Here is an 18,114-nt window from a genome sequence, read left to right as displayed (position 1 = left end):
ATTCCCAAGGATTGCACCCAGAGTCCCAACCTTTTTGCCTCAGCCCAGACATTGAACTTACCTGAGTTTTTATTTGCATGCCATTATGGTGCTTGGCTACAGTCGCCTATTCAGAATAATTAAATATGATGTGAAATATGATACACTGATATATTTACTCAGATGTCGCATATTCTCTGAAAAAAAAAAACAACAACAACAAAAAAAAAACGCTGAGAAGTCTGGAAATTAGGGTATGGAAAAGTATGGAATTTTGAAATTCCAAATGTGTAGGAACCCTGCATGTCAAAAGTGTTTGGTTGAAACTGGGCTTTATACATTCCCACTTCGAAAAATTCGAATTTTTCCTTTAAAGTGCCATTTGTGCACATGATTTGTCAGGTTGTATGATATGCAGGAAGATGTATTAAGGTGAATGTTACGGGTTTGGCGTATTTATTTCTTTTTATGTCCAAAAAACATGTTTTTTAATTTGTGGTTTGTTCCTTCTAAGTTAATGTGTTTTTTGCATCTTGTTTTCTGTTGCAGTTTTAATTTCAGAAAGTTAAATAAAATTTTGAAAACAAATCAAGTGAGAGAAAATGTGTGATTATAAAGAAAACTGATGGGTGAATTTCAGAGAGGTTTAATCAGTGTGATTCTCAAAGGGTGTGACGAGTGTAGCTTTTAACACGGTTAAATGAAAAGTAATACCTGCCAGCCTCGCTCCCAAGATGAGAGCGGTGAAATCCCAGCAAGTAAACAGAAAGTTAGACATCTGCGCGATGTCATCGACACAAATACAACATGTCACAACACACAGATGATGTGACTGATAAAGATGACAAAGTTCACGTTACTCTGCACAGCGTTAACATCTGCTCAAACAGACAACACTGACAATAACACAGACAACACGCAGGGTCAGTGTCCACAGTGAAGACTCTATGTCCTTGGCACTCATGTCAAGGGGAGCAAATGTAAAGCAGATGGCCTGGCTACTTTGTCCTCACTGCCGCTAATCAGCTGCTAAATATCCATCAGTCTGTGCTTATATGTTCCTCTACCTCTTTTCACTCTCCGTCTCCATCCAATCCCCTCCTCCACTCACCGTTTAAGTGTGAGTTCATTAAAAGTTAAGTTATTTTCAGTCATTCTCTTGTTTCCCAGTTCATTATGATTGGCAAAGTGTTGTCCTTCATTTACTTAAGAGCTGCTTCGGTATGTCTGCAACAACACACACCGACAGAGAGAAATCACATCCTTCCATCAAAAAAACCCCAAAAAACAAAACAACCTTCACACATTTATTTTGACAGGTGGGAGATACCAGAGCCTGAAAACAAACCCACATCCTGTCAGTAATTATCACCGTGCGGTTGATGTGAACAGGTCTCCCCTGCTGACACTTTGTTTTTACACTACAGTCATTATGCATCGAGCCCAACATCAGAGAAACCTGAGAAATCATACATCAAACCACATTGCAGCCGAGTTTGACTACACAGAGAATGCTGTGTAAATGGGTCTCATGGCAGCGGTGGTGTTATTTGTTATTGGAGCTAACTTTGGCCTTTGGAGCTGAAATTTGAAAATCTAAATACTTCTTATTATGTTTACAGTGTCGTCCCAGTCCTGCACCACTAAAATTAGGTCCATCCCAATTCCCTGAACTGCATCTGTCGCTCACATTTTCCTCTCATCTTAGTCCCTTCCTCTGAAGACACAAGGAAAGAGGATTCAGGGAAACACAACTTTAGAGAAATAAGACGTGCTTTTCTCTCAGGTGTCAGTTTGTGCAAGTGCAAACAGCTCTGTGGTGTATTTTCATGCCCTGGAGTTTGTGTTTGAACACACACAGATGGGTGACAAATAATAGGAAAAACCTGGATGCTTGACCCCTGTAGTGAAAGGGTCCAGTGGCTGTGATATGCTTTGGGGTGCATTGTGATAAATGGCAAATGGACTTGCACTTGTATAGCCTTTCTGGTCTTCAAAGCGCTTTTTAACTTACGACTCACGTTTACCTATTTGCGCACTGGTGGCTGAGTCTACTGTACAAGGTGCCACCTGCTACACAGCTTTAACACACTCACACAACAATGGAACAGCCATGGGGAACACTGTCTTGCTCAAGGATACTTCGACATGTGGACTGGAGGAGCCAAGGATTGAACCGCTGATGTTCCGATTAGTGGATGACCTACTCCACCTCCTGAGCCCCAGCTGCCCCATGCCATTGTGCTGTCATAGTCTGGCTCAGTCGTGGGCCTCAGTCGATAGCATGCAAGCTAAGAGTATGCACAGAGGTGGATATGCTCAACGCATTGTTTGTTCAATGTACTCCAAAACACCAGGGAGCCAGCAAACAAAATATCCTATGGATAAGCAAGTGGTCACTGTGCGCTAATGGAAGAACGCTGGCCAATAAGTAGGCTTCTAGGCAACGATAGTAAACACCAATGTACCAGCAAACATTGCATTTGTGTACTGTGATTATTACTGTCACTTACCTCCAAGTAAAATTATTTTATATCTCGTTATTTCCCTGTGGGTCGCGATTTTTTCCATGAGACTTTTTTAAAGCTTTTACAGCGATGTCTCATGCTCCTCCACACCATGCGGCATAAGCCTCTTCTTTCTCCAGTGTGGTGGGCTATTACTTTCCAAGAATTTAAGGCCATTTGACTGTCCCTGTGGTGTCTCAATGAGGTGCTGTTATTTGAGATCATTAGTGGTGTGTGTACAGGTGAACCAGCTCGGGCCAGTCTTCCCTGTATAACAGAAAAGTACAGCGTGCACAGTGGGCACCTAGTTAAAAGAAGTCAGAGGTGTTCAACCTAGTGCTGCAACAACTTTCGAAGCCTTCTGCTCACTGTTGGTAAACAAGTCATAATTTGGCTTGCGCACCTTGCACCAAGGACACTACAGCGAGTATAAACCATGCTTAGAGGAAGGGTCACTGCAGATCAAACCAAATTTGTTCCGAGTGATCACCTTGATCCTGTAAAGAAATATTTCTATCCTGATGGGAGTGGTCTCCTCCAGGATGACAAAGCCCCCATCCATTAGGCACAAGGGGTCATTGAATGGAGTATGGAAATGTTTGAAGCACTTTCCTAAACGAGCTGAGCTTTAAAAGTTACAAAAATAATCTAAGAATCAATTCTTTTTTAAAGATATTTTTTTGGCCATTTTGCCTTTATTGGACAGGACAGGTAAGCATAAAGGGGGGAGAGAGAGAGGGGGGATGACATGCAGCAAAGGGCCACAGGCTGGATTTGAACCCGGGCCACTGCGGCAACAGCAACATGGGGCGCCTGCTCTACCACTAAGCCACCAACGCCCCTAAAAATGAATTCTGAAGTTAGGTGGCAACCAGTGGAGGAAGGCGCAAATCTGGGGGATATGTGACTTTTGATTTGTCCCAGTTAAAATACAAGCTGCAGCATTCTGTTCTAGTTGAAGCCGAGCTACTGAAGATTTTTGAGGCCTATGACCTTTGCAGTCACCAGATCTCTACCCAGTGGAACACCTTTGGGAGATTTTGGACCAACATGTTGAACTATGCCCTCCACCAACATCATCAAAACACCAGATGTGTAGGGGTGTAAATCACAAGTTCATATCTCAGTATATCAACTCTTTGGACAATGATACGGTATTTGCTGATATCAAGAAGTCTGCTATGATCTGCGATTGATATGAGATGGAATCAGTAAATGTCCTCATTGTATATTTCTTGGCCACTTATCATTATCTGCCTGGTGCTTGGCTGCTAGCACCATCTGAATGTTTAGGAAGGAGGTGTGCTCTGATGGAAATGGTGACACAGACATGCCACGAAAATTTCAAAATAAAGTTGTGTCTTATATGTATCAATATTTTTACTTTGGATTGATAATAATGGATCATTGAACATACGAAGAACGAACGTTCTTGGTTCGAACCCTGGAGTGGAGGGGCCCCATGTTCTCCCTGTGTCAGCATGGGGTTCCTCCAGGTGCTCCAGCTTCCTCCCACAGTCCAAAGACATGCAGGTTAATTGGTGACTCTAAATTGTCCGTAGGTGTAAATGTGAGTGTGAATGGTTGTCTGTCTCTATGTGTCAACTCTGTGATAGTCTGGTGACCTGTCCAGGGTGAACCCTGCCTCTCACCCAGTATCAGGTGGGATAGGCTCCAGAACACCCGCAACCCCTAACAAGATAATTGGTTATGGAAAATGAATGAATGAATGTTCATTGTTCCATTAGAGTCCCAGTGACTTGCTGGCCCGACACCTTGCTAAGATGCTATATGTTGGTTTTTGCTCTAATTTGTCTCCTTTAAAACAATAAGGGTGACAAATTACTGCTGCAAGCACAATGTTTCCTGTGTCCTCCCACATGTCAGCACCATGATGAATCAGTCTGCATCTTTTTCCTCAAAATGAACTGATGGCAAAATGACAAGATAAAATTACAGCATGCATGGACCTTTTTATGTAAGCCTCCCAAGTACGTGTTCACGAGTGTGCAGACAAAAGGTGGAGAGGACACTTAACTCGGTGTCTATTTTTACATAGCTTTTTGCTCAGAGATCAGATGAGAGAAGTGACAGGAATCAGGTTTTAAGTGCTGTGGAGAAACAATGCAGCCTCTCATTTAGTGGCTCGGTGGCTTTCAATCCGAGGCTCGCAGGAAGATGTGGAGAAAGAGGGAGACAGGAGGGAGAGAGGGGCAGGTGCTTAACGGGGAGAGAGACAGAGAGAGAGTCAATGATTTCCCCCAGCGCCTGTTTCAATAGTGTCTCCTGTCGCTCATCTGACCCATTGGTTATGCTGAGCCATGGGGAAATCTGATTGGGCTCATTACCCTCTCCTCAGAACTGATACAGGAAGTGCAAGGAGAGAAAGAGAGACAGAGCCTCTCCTGCAGCTCATTGTGAATGGACACCATCATCGGTGTTGTCACTATCAGGAGTGTATGGCCATCTGCCAAGGCTCTCCCTATCTAACCTGGCTCTCCTCTGCCTCCCCGCCTTTGTGCGGTGGAAACAAATGAGCACCGTCTCCTCTCACCGTGTCCTGGTGCAGTGGGGGACGGACGTAGCGAACTGAGACCATTGGCATGCATTGTCTCATCCATTCGGCCGGCTGGTGAATAAGAAGGGATGGATGACAGATACCGTGAAGGGCATGTAAGGTAACAGTGTCCACATCAGCGGCGGTGATTGGTGGTACCTTTCATGAACTTTGCACCAGGCAGGTTTTATCTCTTAGCTTTGATGTGAGACTTTAGCAGAGAGGATTGTAAACTCACTTCATTTGCCCAGATGAAATCCTCTTCATGTAAGGTACTGGGAGTAGGGTTAATTTTAATTTTAGTTTTTCACGATCTTAACATAACAGAGTGACCAAAAATATAAAGAAAAAATATTACAAACACAAATTAAACTTTAGATAGCCTACTATCCATCCATCTATTTTTTTTAACTGCATATTCGGAATCGGGTTGTGGGGACAGCAGGCTGAACAAAGCATTTCAGACATCCGTCTCTCCAGCAACCCTTTCCAGCTCCTCCTGGAGGACCCCAAGGATCTACCATGGGGCCTCCTACCAGTTAGATGTGCCCAGAACACCTCCAGCAAGAGGCACCCAAGAGGCATCCTGATCAGATGCCCGAACCACCTCAACTGACCCCTTTCAACGCAAAGGAGCAGCGGCTCTACTCCGAGCTCCTTACCCTATCTCTAAGCCTGAGTCCAGCCACCCTTTTGAGGAACTCATTTCAGCTGCTTGTTTTTACGATCTCATTCTTTTGGTCACTACAGAGCTCATGACCGTAGGTGAAGGTTGGGACGTAGATGGACCAGTAAATCGAGAACTTTGCCTTCTGGCTAAGCTCACTCTTCACCACAACGGTTCAACACAATGCCTGCATCGCTGCAGATGCTGTGTCAAACCGCCAATCCATCTTACGCTCTACTCTCACTCGTGTACAAGACCCTTAGATACTTGAATTCCCTCGCTTGAGGCAGTAACTCTCTCCCAAGCCGGCTAGAATGATATAATCAATAGCTTTTTTAGTCCACTAGATACATGCTGCAAAAAATGGTGTTGATAAATGATGTTATCTTATAGATAAAACATGTTGACAAAAGGTAGTAAATTGCACTATATCGCAATATTTTATCACAATAATCAACATATCGCATTCGCAACAGATTTAAAATCACAATAATATTGTATCGTGGATCCTCTGGTGATTCCCACCCCTAGTAAACAACAGAGACTGCAGTGAACACTGTGTCAGCTTTATATGCCACAATGTGAATTTCTCTCTACAGTCAAGCATGGAATTAAACCTTTATCATGATTAAAGTTTCCATTAATGAATAAATAATGAATACTTATTTGATTGAATTTCAGTTGAGCTGTTCTTTTAAAGAAATCTATATTTAATCTATAATTAGTACTGAATTACATAATTACTACCTACAACCTTCTTTATTAAACTAAAGTCCATAGTCCAAGTCTCACAACAGGTTATTGGTGTTATTTAGGACAACAGTCTTGTTTAGACTTCAGAATTTAATTGTTTCTTGGAGTTTTGTACCAACAATATAACAAACCAGTTGTGTTCTTGTCCCACAGCTTCAGACTGTGAGTTCTCTGCAGTGTATTTTCATTTAAAAGGCTGGAAATATGCTGTATCTCTGTGGGAAAATCAATCACAGTACATACTGTAAACTACTAACACAAACTGCCTCTGACGTTATACACAGCTCACTCATAAATCAGAGTGAAGTGTGTTTGTGCCGGTGCTTCATAAACCTATCAAAAAACGATCAGAGGTGGCATTTCGAGGATGACCTCTAAACTGCGCTGCTTGCCACTGCGCAGTTGATTCAGCATCAGAGTTATTGAAAACATGATGATATTTTCTACTCAATAGCTACTTCCTGAGACATTTGAAATGAACTGTGGTCCATTGAAAGTGAGAAGAATTGTTTTTTTGTTACTTTGAAATTATACAGACCTGAAGAGCTCTATACAGAAACGCTCTTTTCTGACTGTGAACTTTGTCATCGAAATAAAAATGCTCTGAATACAGAATAAAAAGGTTCCATTCAGGCTTTTATGCAGCCCAGTGATGTGTCCAACACGGAGGCATAGTGCAAAGACTTAGTTTCCTCTTCAGCATTGGCCTTTTAAGGATGGTAATGACTATTAAATTGATTGCCATGAAGCTTTGTACAGACATGTTTCTCAGACAATGAAAATTGCAATAACTCTGATGATCCCTTGACTTTTCATCTAACGCCATCGTCATTGGTTCCTCTCTGCAATTTCAAAGCACTGTTGTAGGATTGTATGTACGCAATCATCTGTATGCCACTGTCAGGTCTTGTCTTTGTATTCATGTGTAGTTGCCCTTTTTTGCGTTGTTATGGTTGACTTATAGCATGTATTAACATACTTCTTAGCTTTTCTTTGTGGTAATCTTATTTTGGGTTTCATATTTCTTGTTTTAGAGCTATATATTTTTTATTTTGTATTGTTCTGTGCAGTTCGTCTGTAACTTAAGTTGCTTCTGTCTTGGCCAGAACACTCAAACTAATGACATTCCCACCAGCCTCAGCTGTACCATTGCCTAGTGGTAATTAGTAAGTGTTAGCAAGCATTCTGGGGCTGGCATTTGTCGACAAACATGGCACATCCCAGGTAATTCGAAGAAACGCCAAGAACAGGTGTCTATTGTTTTTGAGACTTGCTACCTACTTCTGTTATGTAGCTTTTGCCTGGTTTGCTTAAGATAGCAGGAAGAGGTCGAGTTAAGGGACCTCTCATCTTGCTTTTAAAGAGTGTCATGCTTTACAGATTACATTTACACCTGGCAGAGGTCCAATCTCAATGCAGTCCAGAACAATTCCAGATGTGGTATGGCCTGCCTTGGCTGGTCTGATTGCATTTAGAGTGCTTTCAGACCTAGAGTTGTCTTGCTTTGGTCTGAATCAGGGACTAATTTTGTTACAAATTTCATAATTGCCTGTAGTTGGTTTGTGTTCTCACGGCAGCATGTACAAGCGGACCAGATCAAATGCCTTGTGTGAGAAAGCTGCTCTTGATTGGTCAGAATTTCCATGTGGGAAAAATCCAGGAAGTAAACCAAACATTTAAGAAGAGTACACTTGCAAGATAAATGTGACACTTTCTAATGTCACAATGGAGGGACAACTACGCAGGTTGATTTTAGCGCTGCTCATCGTGGACTATATTGCTGTTAATTAATCAATCAATCAATCAATTTTATTTATAAAGTCCAGTATCACAAATCACAATTTGCCTCACAGGGCTTGACAGCATACAACATCCCTCCGTCCTTTGGACCCTCACAGCGGATAAGGAAAAACTCCCCAAAAAAACCCTTTAACGGGGGAAAAAAAACGGTAGAAACCTCAGGAAGAGCAACTGAGGAGGGATCCCTCTTCCAGACGTGCAGTAGGTGTCGTACAGAACAGATCACATACAGATGCCATGTCAACACCAGGTCTAAAAATTCCACTGCACATTACCTACGATATTTCGCCAAACAAGATTGACAATATTAGACCCATGTGAATCAGTATCTCTGTGATTTGGGGTCATATTTATTTATTTATTTTATTTTTGCAAGTTTTATTTGTTTGTCTTCCCCATGCCTTTTTCTACCTCTTTCCCACTCTAGAATAATGGACACAATTATAAATGAAAGCTTTGACAGCATTTTCATCTTATTACACAGCATGAGACCCTCAAATTCATCAGAAGAGCATTAGACTTGAGGTGTCAGTTAACCTTACCTAGAACAGCATCCAGTTCATCAAAATAAGGACACTTAATGGGGTCTGAGCTGGCCTCCTTATTGCTTTTAAAGCTGTCACAGTGCTTTCTTTGCAGATAGTCCAGCCTTGACGTCATAATCAGGGGATAACGCCAGTAAATTTAAGTAAACTGAAGACTTTGCTTATTCTGAACGAACGCGCCACATTGAATGCAGATGTGGTTGGGTAATTTCTAAGTCACATGAGTAGGGATGCACCATATTGGATTTTTTGCCCATATCTGATATGCTGATATGTAAGAACTCATTTGACAGATAACAGATACAGGAATACAATACGTTCCAGTATTTCATTTTAAAGCCAATATCGGCCAATACCAATAACATGACAATGTTTTCATGCATCTCTACACAAAAGGTCCTCTTTTCAAGTTTTGTCTACTTACAGGAAGTGGTTTGACTCAGCACCGATTACAAAAAGAGAGTTAAATAGAGTGGCAGTTTTCTCTGGTATGTTCAAGAGGTGAGCGGTAACATTACAGCCAACTTAGCACACGACTGTTTCACAAAACACTTGTCATCGCAGTGGAAAAGATAAATCATCTCGTCATATTTAGCAACCAGATGTAAAAACCTGCTTCTTCTTGTGATGGGTGGCAAAGATAAAATTGTTTCTTACCTGGATGTGCAGGATTTCTGTAGCTGTCAAACACTCAGATCTGTATTCACACAAGAGCAGTACAACAGATCAATACAGTATCAAACTGCTGGCTTCTGCTTTTGTGCTGTGAACCTGTAGATTTGAGTGTTAAAAGCCTCAGTATATTCTCTACAGAGAATAAATTTGCTCACGTTCATGAAAGGGTCCATACTATGTGTGTCTGGTCACAGCAAGCTTTGGTATCTCATGCCCAGTGGGTCCTTTGACTTGGCAGAAGCTGTCGAGTGGGTGGTTTAGACCCCTCAGCAATACAGGATTATCAAATATACATTACAGGCATTTCAGGCCACAGTGTGAAAGCTAAGGCCCCTGTGTGTTAACTGCCTGTAATTTCATGCTTGATGTGAACATTTGTCTTTCACGCTACAGAAGAATTGGATACATTTTGTGTACAAATGCAAGAATAAGCTAAGATATGGTGTACCAGCCAATAGTACGTCCCCGACACCTCTAATTTTCCCCTTTTATAAACACACCAGACAGCCATGTTTTTACTGTAAATAGGGCTTTAGGGGCTTTAAAAACAATATAGTCTGATTTGAAAATGGTCCGGATAATGACCCTGTATGGCGAGGGAGTCGTTTAGGGCCAAATTGCTGCTTGTGTTGGGCTTTAGTCCGTAATTAGGTCAGAATGCAAATGCTTGTATTGTGATGTTGGCCCACGAGGACTTGCGCATCTCCAGCCTCAGTGTTTAGAGTGTATCCATGTGTGTCAGAGTGACTCATTGAGCCCCTCTAGTGCTGTCGAGCTGTGTGGAGAGAGAGAGAGAGAGAGAGAGAGAGCACCGGGGGCCCAGCTCATTCACAACCTTCCGCTCTTATCAAAACATGTTTATTGCACTGTAATGTAGCGCCCCGTTTATGCAGCATTTAGCTCCCTGATATTGTTGTTGCCGCGGGCCTGAATCCTGCTCCAGAACTGTGGTGGAGGCAGCCGAGGCAGCTCGGAGGGGGTCTTGACCTCAGGCTCACCCTCTAACCTTCCGTACACCTACATAAACTCATTTTACCTCATTTTCTACCTCCTGCTTTTTTCCTACTTCATCACCTCCCCCTACTTCTGTCCACCTCCAGGTTCCTCCCTTCTGTTGCCTCTCCCTTACCTTTCTCTTTTATTGATCATTAGCTGTTGTTGGGAAGAGAGAGGGGGTGTAATTAAGGAGCCAGACTGGTCTGTCAATTCTGCTCAGCGCTGCATGGAGTGCACCAGACCAAGCGATGGCCCTAATAGGGCTTCACACTGTAAACAACACGCACACCTGGACAGCAGCAGGCCCCAGGGAGAAACAGGAGAAAGACACTGTCGACAAGTTGGCACTGATAAAGAAAGGAAGTTTATCACCATTGTGTTTGTGTGTGTGTGCTGAAGATTTAAAATGCCTATATAAAATCCAATCAAACAAAAAAATCTGATGCAACACAATACACATTTAGTGTACACATACATTTAGTATTGCATTTCAGTGTTGTCCTCCAGAGAGCATATTAGCTTTTCATATTAGTTTTCATGAGGAGGTGCGGGGGAGCTTTTCTTTTATGAATTAGAGATGCATTTTTTCATGCCAAAATGATAAACAGTCAACTGTCCAGTAACAGCTCAGGTGTGGGGCCTTGGGCGGAACTTCGTGTCGCTGCCATCAGCTTATCGTTTTAAGATTTTTCATGTAATTATGATGCAGTAAATCCATACATAAAAGTAAACTACATGTAACAATGAGTCTCATGCACGATTTCTTCTTCATGGAATAATGACTTTAAAGAATTTGTGGCATTCATTACTTAAGCAAGATTTATACTTCTGCGTAGAGCCTTAGTTATAGCCTGACGTGCAGCTCCCCAGAAATATAACCACACCTTGCAGCAACGCAGACCTCCTGTCTATTTCTATAAGCTGAAACCATTTCCCTCAGTGGAAGCCAATTTTTTATTGACTTGTATTTCGCAGATAAGAAACAATAAATTGTGAGGACAATAAAGCCTCCACAAAAATACCATTTTAAATCTTGTGTGTGATTTATCCTGGCTACATATGAGCAGAGGAAATCTACGCTAGCTCCTAGGCTAATTTATACATTGTAAAATGCCATAGACTTGTGCTAATAACGTTAGCGTGTTGTATTTGTTTGGAAAACGTGTTTAGTATAAGACAGTTGTTTTGTCAGTGAACCTTGTGAGTTGTAATGGAGCCGAATTTTATAATATTACCTTTGTTAAATGTTGCTGTTGTCCCTGGCTTCATATGAGTAGAGGAAAAGTTTGATAGCTGCTAGGTTAATTTATACAATGTAAAATGCCATAGGCTTGTGCTAATAACATTTTGTGGGGAAAATGTGTCCAGCAAAAGACAACTGTTTTATATGTGAATGCTGTGAGTTATAGTGAAGCTGATTTGTGTACTTGTGTTTGAAATTGTTGCTGTCAAGCCATGTTTAATGTGTGTTTAATGTGTGTTTGTATTTAGATTTCTTCGCTGTACCCTACAGTTGTATCTCTCTTGAACTACACTACACCGCCTCCACAATCTCCAGTGGTACTGCTCTGTTTCATTCGTATCTGTAAGCTTTCAGAAAATGTGCACAAATACGGACAAAAGGAACCCAGAGTAAGGACAGAAGGCATCGTCCATCTCCATGTCTAAAGTTGTGCGTAAATGAGCCCTTAGAACACTTGGAAGCTGAAACCTCTCTGAGAAAAACACATTAGGATAAGAATATGAATGCATGAGGCCCAGTGTGTATTGTGTACCACTTTTTTTTTATTTGATTTATGTTACTAAGGCATTTTAAATCTTCCATGTGTGTGTATGTTGGTGTACAGGTTTGTGTTTGCCTTCTCATATGGCCATGTGTGCATTGCGGTCCATGCACGGGCGACAGAGACATGGCCTTGTGTGCATACTCCCTGCTCACTTATGTTCCATCTCTGTCCCCGTGTTGGGCCAACACTGATTCGCGGCTTTAATCGATAAAACTATCAAAACATCTCCGCCGCCGCCCTCTTGTTGACTCTGCGTGTCTCTTGTCTCTCCTCCAGAGAAAGTCAGTATGCTGTCAGCATTGATCGCTCCCTTCAAGTACATAAGCCCTGGGACCAGCAGCACAGAGGACGAGGACAGTTTAAGTAAGCTGCTGTCTCTTTTCTTTCTCTCTGTCAACGTGCTGCGCTGACTCCCTCAGTGGCAGGCCTGATATGGAAATGATCTCTCTGTCACACACATAATTAGTTATTTGAAATGGGGTATTTGATTATGCACGCATGTCAGCTGGTGTGTTAAAATGTGTATCATCTTTAAAAAGTGAGCTTTGAGTGTTTGTGATAAATAAGTCATTAGACAGGTACATACACTATCATGTACAATCTGCCTCAGCCCACCGGTGACTGTCAGCACTTGATCCCAGCCTCCCATCCCACCATTAACATTCCTGTGGCATGATCTGAACACCCTATTTTTGTTCATTTCCCATCAGAAATGCAATACGCCACCACTTCCCCGTAACTAGGTTTGAAGAGCGTATCACAGCTGTTCAGACTCCGCTCTCACAGAGGATAGAAGTGTGAAATAAAGCGGGCTACAGACATTTCATCCTTTCTTGGAATGTCTGCCACTCGATGTGATCCCCACCCCCATTACAAATAGGATTGATGCTTTGCATTGGCCACGGGGACCAATGTTTCCCACTTACGACACAGATTCAGAACCAATTTGGAGGCAGATTACAGAATGATTTGGCAGATAACATCGCCATTTTTAGGGGATTTGTATTTGGATTTTAAAACACTTAAATATGATAGAGCCCTGTGGTATGAAGTGGGCTCAGCTCAGGGAGATGATTGTAGATTTGTTCATTACCATTTCATTGTGTATCAAGTGGCTCAATCTTGCCTGGGAGATTTTTCTTGATTCATTTTGTTCAGCCAGGATAAATGTGGATGTCACACAGTAATGACAGCCTTTTCACTATCTTTTTATCACTTTTACATTGTTTCTGTTTCCCTGGTTGTATTGCAGGCACCAGCAGTGCAGAGGTAAAGGAAAACCGCAATATTGGGAACTTAGAGGATCGCTCCATAGGACCTGCAGAGTGCCAGTCGCTTTTCTGCTCCGACTCTGCGAGGAGTGGGAGCTCTGGTCTGAAGAGGAAACGGCCACTGGAGGAGGACAACAACGGGCACTTGTGTCAGCTCCGCCTCATCTATAAGAAACTGTCCTGGTCTGAAGCACCAAAGAATGCTTTGGTGCAGCTCAATGAGCTCCGGCCGGGCCTTCAGTACCGCATGGTGTCTCAGACGGGGCCAGTCCATGCTCCTGTCTTCTCCATCGCTGTGGAGGTGAACGGGCTGACTTTCGAGGGCACGGGCCCCACGAAGAAGAAAGCTAAGATGAGGGCTGCCGAGCTGGCCCTCAAGTCCTTCATCCAGTTTCCAAACGCTCCTCAGGCCCACCTTGCCATGGGGAACATCTCAAACCCCTCAGCTGACTTCACCTCAGATCAGGCGGACTTTCCTGATACGCTTTTCAAGGAGTTTGAGTCCTCGCCGTGCTCCGACGGCCTCTCGCTCTGCAACTCAGCAGCAGAGAGCGAGCTGCTATCGAGTGAGCTACTGAGACATGGACGGTTGCTCCGCCACACCTTGGACCTGATGGTGCAGGCTCAGCAGAGGCTAGGTGGAATTGTTCCAGAGCCAGAGGCCCCCAAGAGCCCCGTGGCGCTGCTCAATGAGCTCCGGCCGGGCCTGCGCTATGCCTGCCTTTCGGAGCGAGCTGAAGGCCGACGGCTGCGTAGCTTTGTGATGGCGGTGCGCGTGGACGGGCGGATATTTGAGGGATGCGGTCGCAGCAAGAAGCAGGCCAAGACCCAGGCAGCCCAGTGTGCACTTCAAGCCCTCTTCAACATCAGGACAGCCCCTGAGGGGAGAATGGGCCTCAAAGCCAGCAGGAAGAGCTGTCCTCATTTACCCCAGGTGAGTACAGACACATCCCCAGCGCCTGCCCTCTGCTAAGCTTCTTTGGCAGCTACTCCACTTCCTACAGGGGCCTGTAATGACCAAAACAGCAGGCGTGCAGCGAAAAGCCAAACACCTTCCAACAAGTAATTAAGGAGGAAAGGAGATAGGAGCTAAAGTGAGCAGGGATGGAAGGAGACATGGTGGCAGCGCTGATAAAGAATATGTGTAAGGCATTTACCTTGTGTCAAAAAATAGTGCATATAGTGAAAATACAGTTCACAAACATGTGCACATGTGTTTGTGGGTGCATGTTTGTGTCTCCTGCAAAGCCTGTGTCTAGAGTAAACAATATCTGTTTGTTGGTCTGTTTAAATAGAAAATCGTGTAAATGAAGCTAATTATTGTCCTTGTGCCTCTGACACAAGAGAAATCTGCATTGCCACCCAAATGAGTTTTTTTTCGGGGTCTTATGTGTTTGTAGAGCTGTAATTGGGAGAGTTTTGTAATTTTGCAAGATCTCCTGTTTCCTCATGTGTGGCATCACAGTGTCTACAAACATTAATTCAATCTGTTGCCCAAAGGAGATAGAAAAGCAAAGAGCAAATCGACAAACAAACCACCGAGCCCAATCCCATGCTCATTTACCCAAATATGTAAATAGCAATCAGAGCCAGGAAACTAGTTTTTGAGAAACTTGAGGAAATTGGAGAGCCTAAAGACATAGTGGCTGGATTGGCTGGCACTTGTTGACAGCCATTTAAAACTTCATTTCAGCTGAAGAATTTCATCTAAAGCAAAACTGCCCTGAGTAGATAGTCACACTGATTTTAGTTGTTTGCTATTGTTTGCATAGAGGGAAAATCTTATATCCAGGCTGTCCAGAGACTTTCAAACTCTGCAGAGAAACCACACCAAATGTTTGAGTACATAGAAATGCAGAAATGTATGTACGCCCTGTTGTGTGCACGTGGATCAGTATCATTTCCCGCCCTCTATACGCCCACATCCAACCTGAAATCCTCAATGCAAAGCACCTCATGATTCTTTACAGTGAATCAGTGCATCAACTGAATGTCACAGCAGAATTTATGTTTACTGCAACCACACTGATTGCCTCACCCCCTCCAAATATGATCGTGACAATGAGTGGTATCCCCCACCTGGGATATCATTTGAAAATTGATTTTTGATAGCTGGACACAATTTATTTACTTTAAGTTTTGTCATGGTGAACTTTACCTGCACATGATTAGGACTCATACTTTATTTACAGACGTTGCTAATTTACACAATCCATACAGTATGTGCAGGTGTTGAGGTGACTGGAGAAGGCAGAGTGTGTGGGCCTCCAGTGACAGCACAGTCATGTTAACTGCAACCATTTTACACACAAGAACTCTATGAAAACTTAAATGGTACTTGGTGAGATACAGTTATTGAACACTATTGACCTCGGTTCTGCAATTCCTTAATGCAATTTGATCTAATCTTGGATCTCTATAATAGTAATTTCATCAGTTAGAATTGTTAACGCGGTTGAGGTGAGAAGGACTCAGTATGTTCATGCTTAATATCGGGGAAAGCCAAGCCAGACTTTCCTGACTTCTGCCCCCCTGCCATCATCCTAACATTTCAACAGATAACCAGGAGTGTCAGTGTCGTACAGTGCAGCCCTCTGCTCTGCGCTCCGGGGGCGGGAATATGGTGGTGAGACAGCGCTGATGAAATGTTGGGCAGAATTTGATTGGAGATTTAAGTTTGCTTCTACAGTTGAGGTTCTTATTGAGTGCAGGGTTTCCCACACATTTATTTAGTTGTGGCAGGTCGCCCTGATATCAGCATTTGTTTGCTTAACTGTTCATCAATATATATGGAAATATGATATTCTGTTTCACAGGGTGATTATTTTGGTGTTTGTTTTTACAACCTACTTTGGATGAAAGCTGCTGCATTGCCAGCGTTGGGTCTTAAAGTTTGGGTTCACCGGCCTCTGCAGCAGCCGCTCCTCTTATCAGTCAATCAATCAGATCTGATCAGCTTTGAGTGATCTGACCACAGTGTGATTGACTGATCAGTTCTTCATCCTGCAATTCAAACTCAACAAGCTGCTGCTGAGGGAAAAAAATACTAAACATGAAGAGTTTTGCTTGCACTGTGTTTTCGAACTTAGAAAAACCTCAGAATTCATAAAGGGGGCACAGAATGATCACAAAAGGACACACACACCAAAACAGTATGTTGAACCGCCCACTCCCATTATACATTCAATGATTCCTCTCAGATTTAATTCCTAAAATCTGGCTTTAATTCGCAGCTTCATTATCTGCGTCACCAATTTCCCCTGTTTGTGCAAATGGGTCAAAGTTTCCATAAATTTACGCACATTTATTTGTGAAATGCTTGAAAGTGGCGCAGCTACACACATTTGAAGCACACATTTTTTTTGCATACACAACTGTTATATATATGAGGCCCTGGATCATTGGCATATTGGCATCTGACAGTGAAACTGCAAACTGTCCGTCTACTATCCTAATACAACACAAAGGAATGTGCACAGCACCACACCCTCAAAGTCTTGACAGGAGAAATTAAGCCCATCCATACACATCCAAAGCGTCCTTCCCCTAAAGTCTTTCCTTGAAGCCTTTTGTCGACACACGCACGCCACCATATTGTGTTCCTGCGCATCCTGTAGGATATGTGTTGTATTAACATTCTTTTCCAGTCTCGAAGAAAAAAAACTGGCGAGAGTGTCCTTCCCCAGAGCACGACATCAACCCAACAAACCTGCACGTTTGCCTGGGAGAAACTTTTTCTTTTTCTCCCTGCTGCCACGGTGTCTAAAAGGATTTTAAGAGGATTTGCCGCACCCGTTTAGTTCCAGAAAGCACTCGCTTGTGGAATTTCTTGAAAGTCAGCCGTGTTGTCTGCCAGGCTCAAGAGGCATTTTATTATCGTCAGGAAAGGACAAAAGCGCACATACAATATGTATGCATGCATGCATGTGGGAATAAACATGTGACCGGGTGTGTGTTTGTGGGAATGATTTGCTACATGTCTGCACTGTTGCGTAATGTTAATACAGAAACCTCCAGCTCACATACACTCTCTCTATGTTCACATGAGCCAATCTCTCTGCCAAGCACTGATTGCATGGGCAGTGGTTGACTACACTGCAGATGTGAAGCGTAATGTGGGGGTGGTTGCCAGCTGTAGCCTGAGGGTAATGCAAATGTTATGGTGGTATGCCAAATTATGTGTGCCACCTTACTCCGTTCTCTTTTCCCAGAATTCCCTCTGGCTTGTACCTGTTGCAGCGTAAAGCTTTATTGTTGGCTCTACACAGGATGTAACATCAACTCCTCTCCTGATCAAATAATTAGAAGCTTCAATCGGATGTTGTTGGTTTCTTCTTTAGTTATTCCGCTGCCGCTGTTCTTTGACACGTCATTGCTATTAAATAGTGATTTATTTTAACTTTATGTAGTGTTGTCAAAAATATATATGTATCGATACATAGTGATGCTGAATATTTAAAGTGGTTTCAGTGCTCATGTTCCGCAGTATCGATACACCAGTAACATTAACTCACTATCTGCCGAAAAGTAAAAGTCCATGACCTGCGCCATTTCTGAAAACCTCAGCAAACAGGTCA

The 18,114-nt window shown here is 42.9% G+C and overlaps 1 protein-coding gene across 1 annotated transcript in view; it reads left to right on the top strand.

The window, feature by feature from the left end:
* The window catches only part of adarb2 (adenosine deaminase RNA specific B2 (inactive)), a 278,861-nt gene that overhangs the window by 157,676 nt on the left and 103,071 nt on the right, over positions 1-18,114 (top strand). Inside the window, exons 2-3 of the mRNA XM_033639337.2 lie at positions 12,543-12,629; positions 13,519-14,471. Coding sequence (XP_033495228.2) covers positions 12,543-12,629; positions 13,519-14,471 — 1,040 coding nt within the window. The remainder of the gene's footprint in view (positions 1-12,542; positions 12,630-13,518; positions 14,472-18,114) is intronic.

This window comes from Epinephelus lanceolatus, chromosome 20, assembly GCF_041903045.1.
Source record: "Epinephelus lanceolatus isolate andai-2023 chromosome 20, ASM4190304v1, whole genome shotgun sequence".
Lineage (NCBI taxonomy): Eukaryota > Metazoa > Chordata > Actinopteri > Perciformes > Serranidae > Epinephelus > Epinephelus lanceolatus.
The sequence above is the reverse complement of the archived record's forward strand: the minus strand, read 5'-3'. Positions and strand labels throughout refer to the sequence as shown.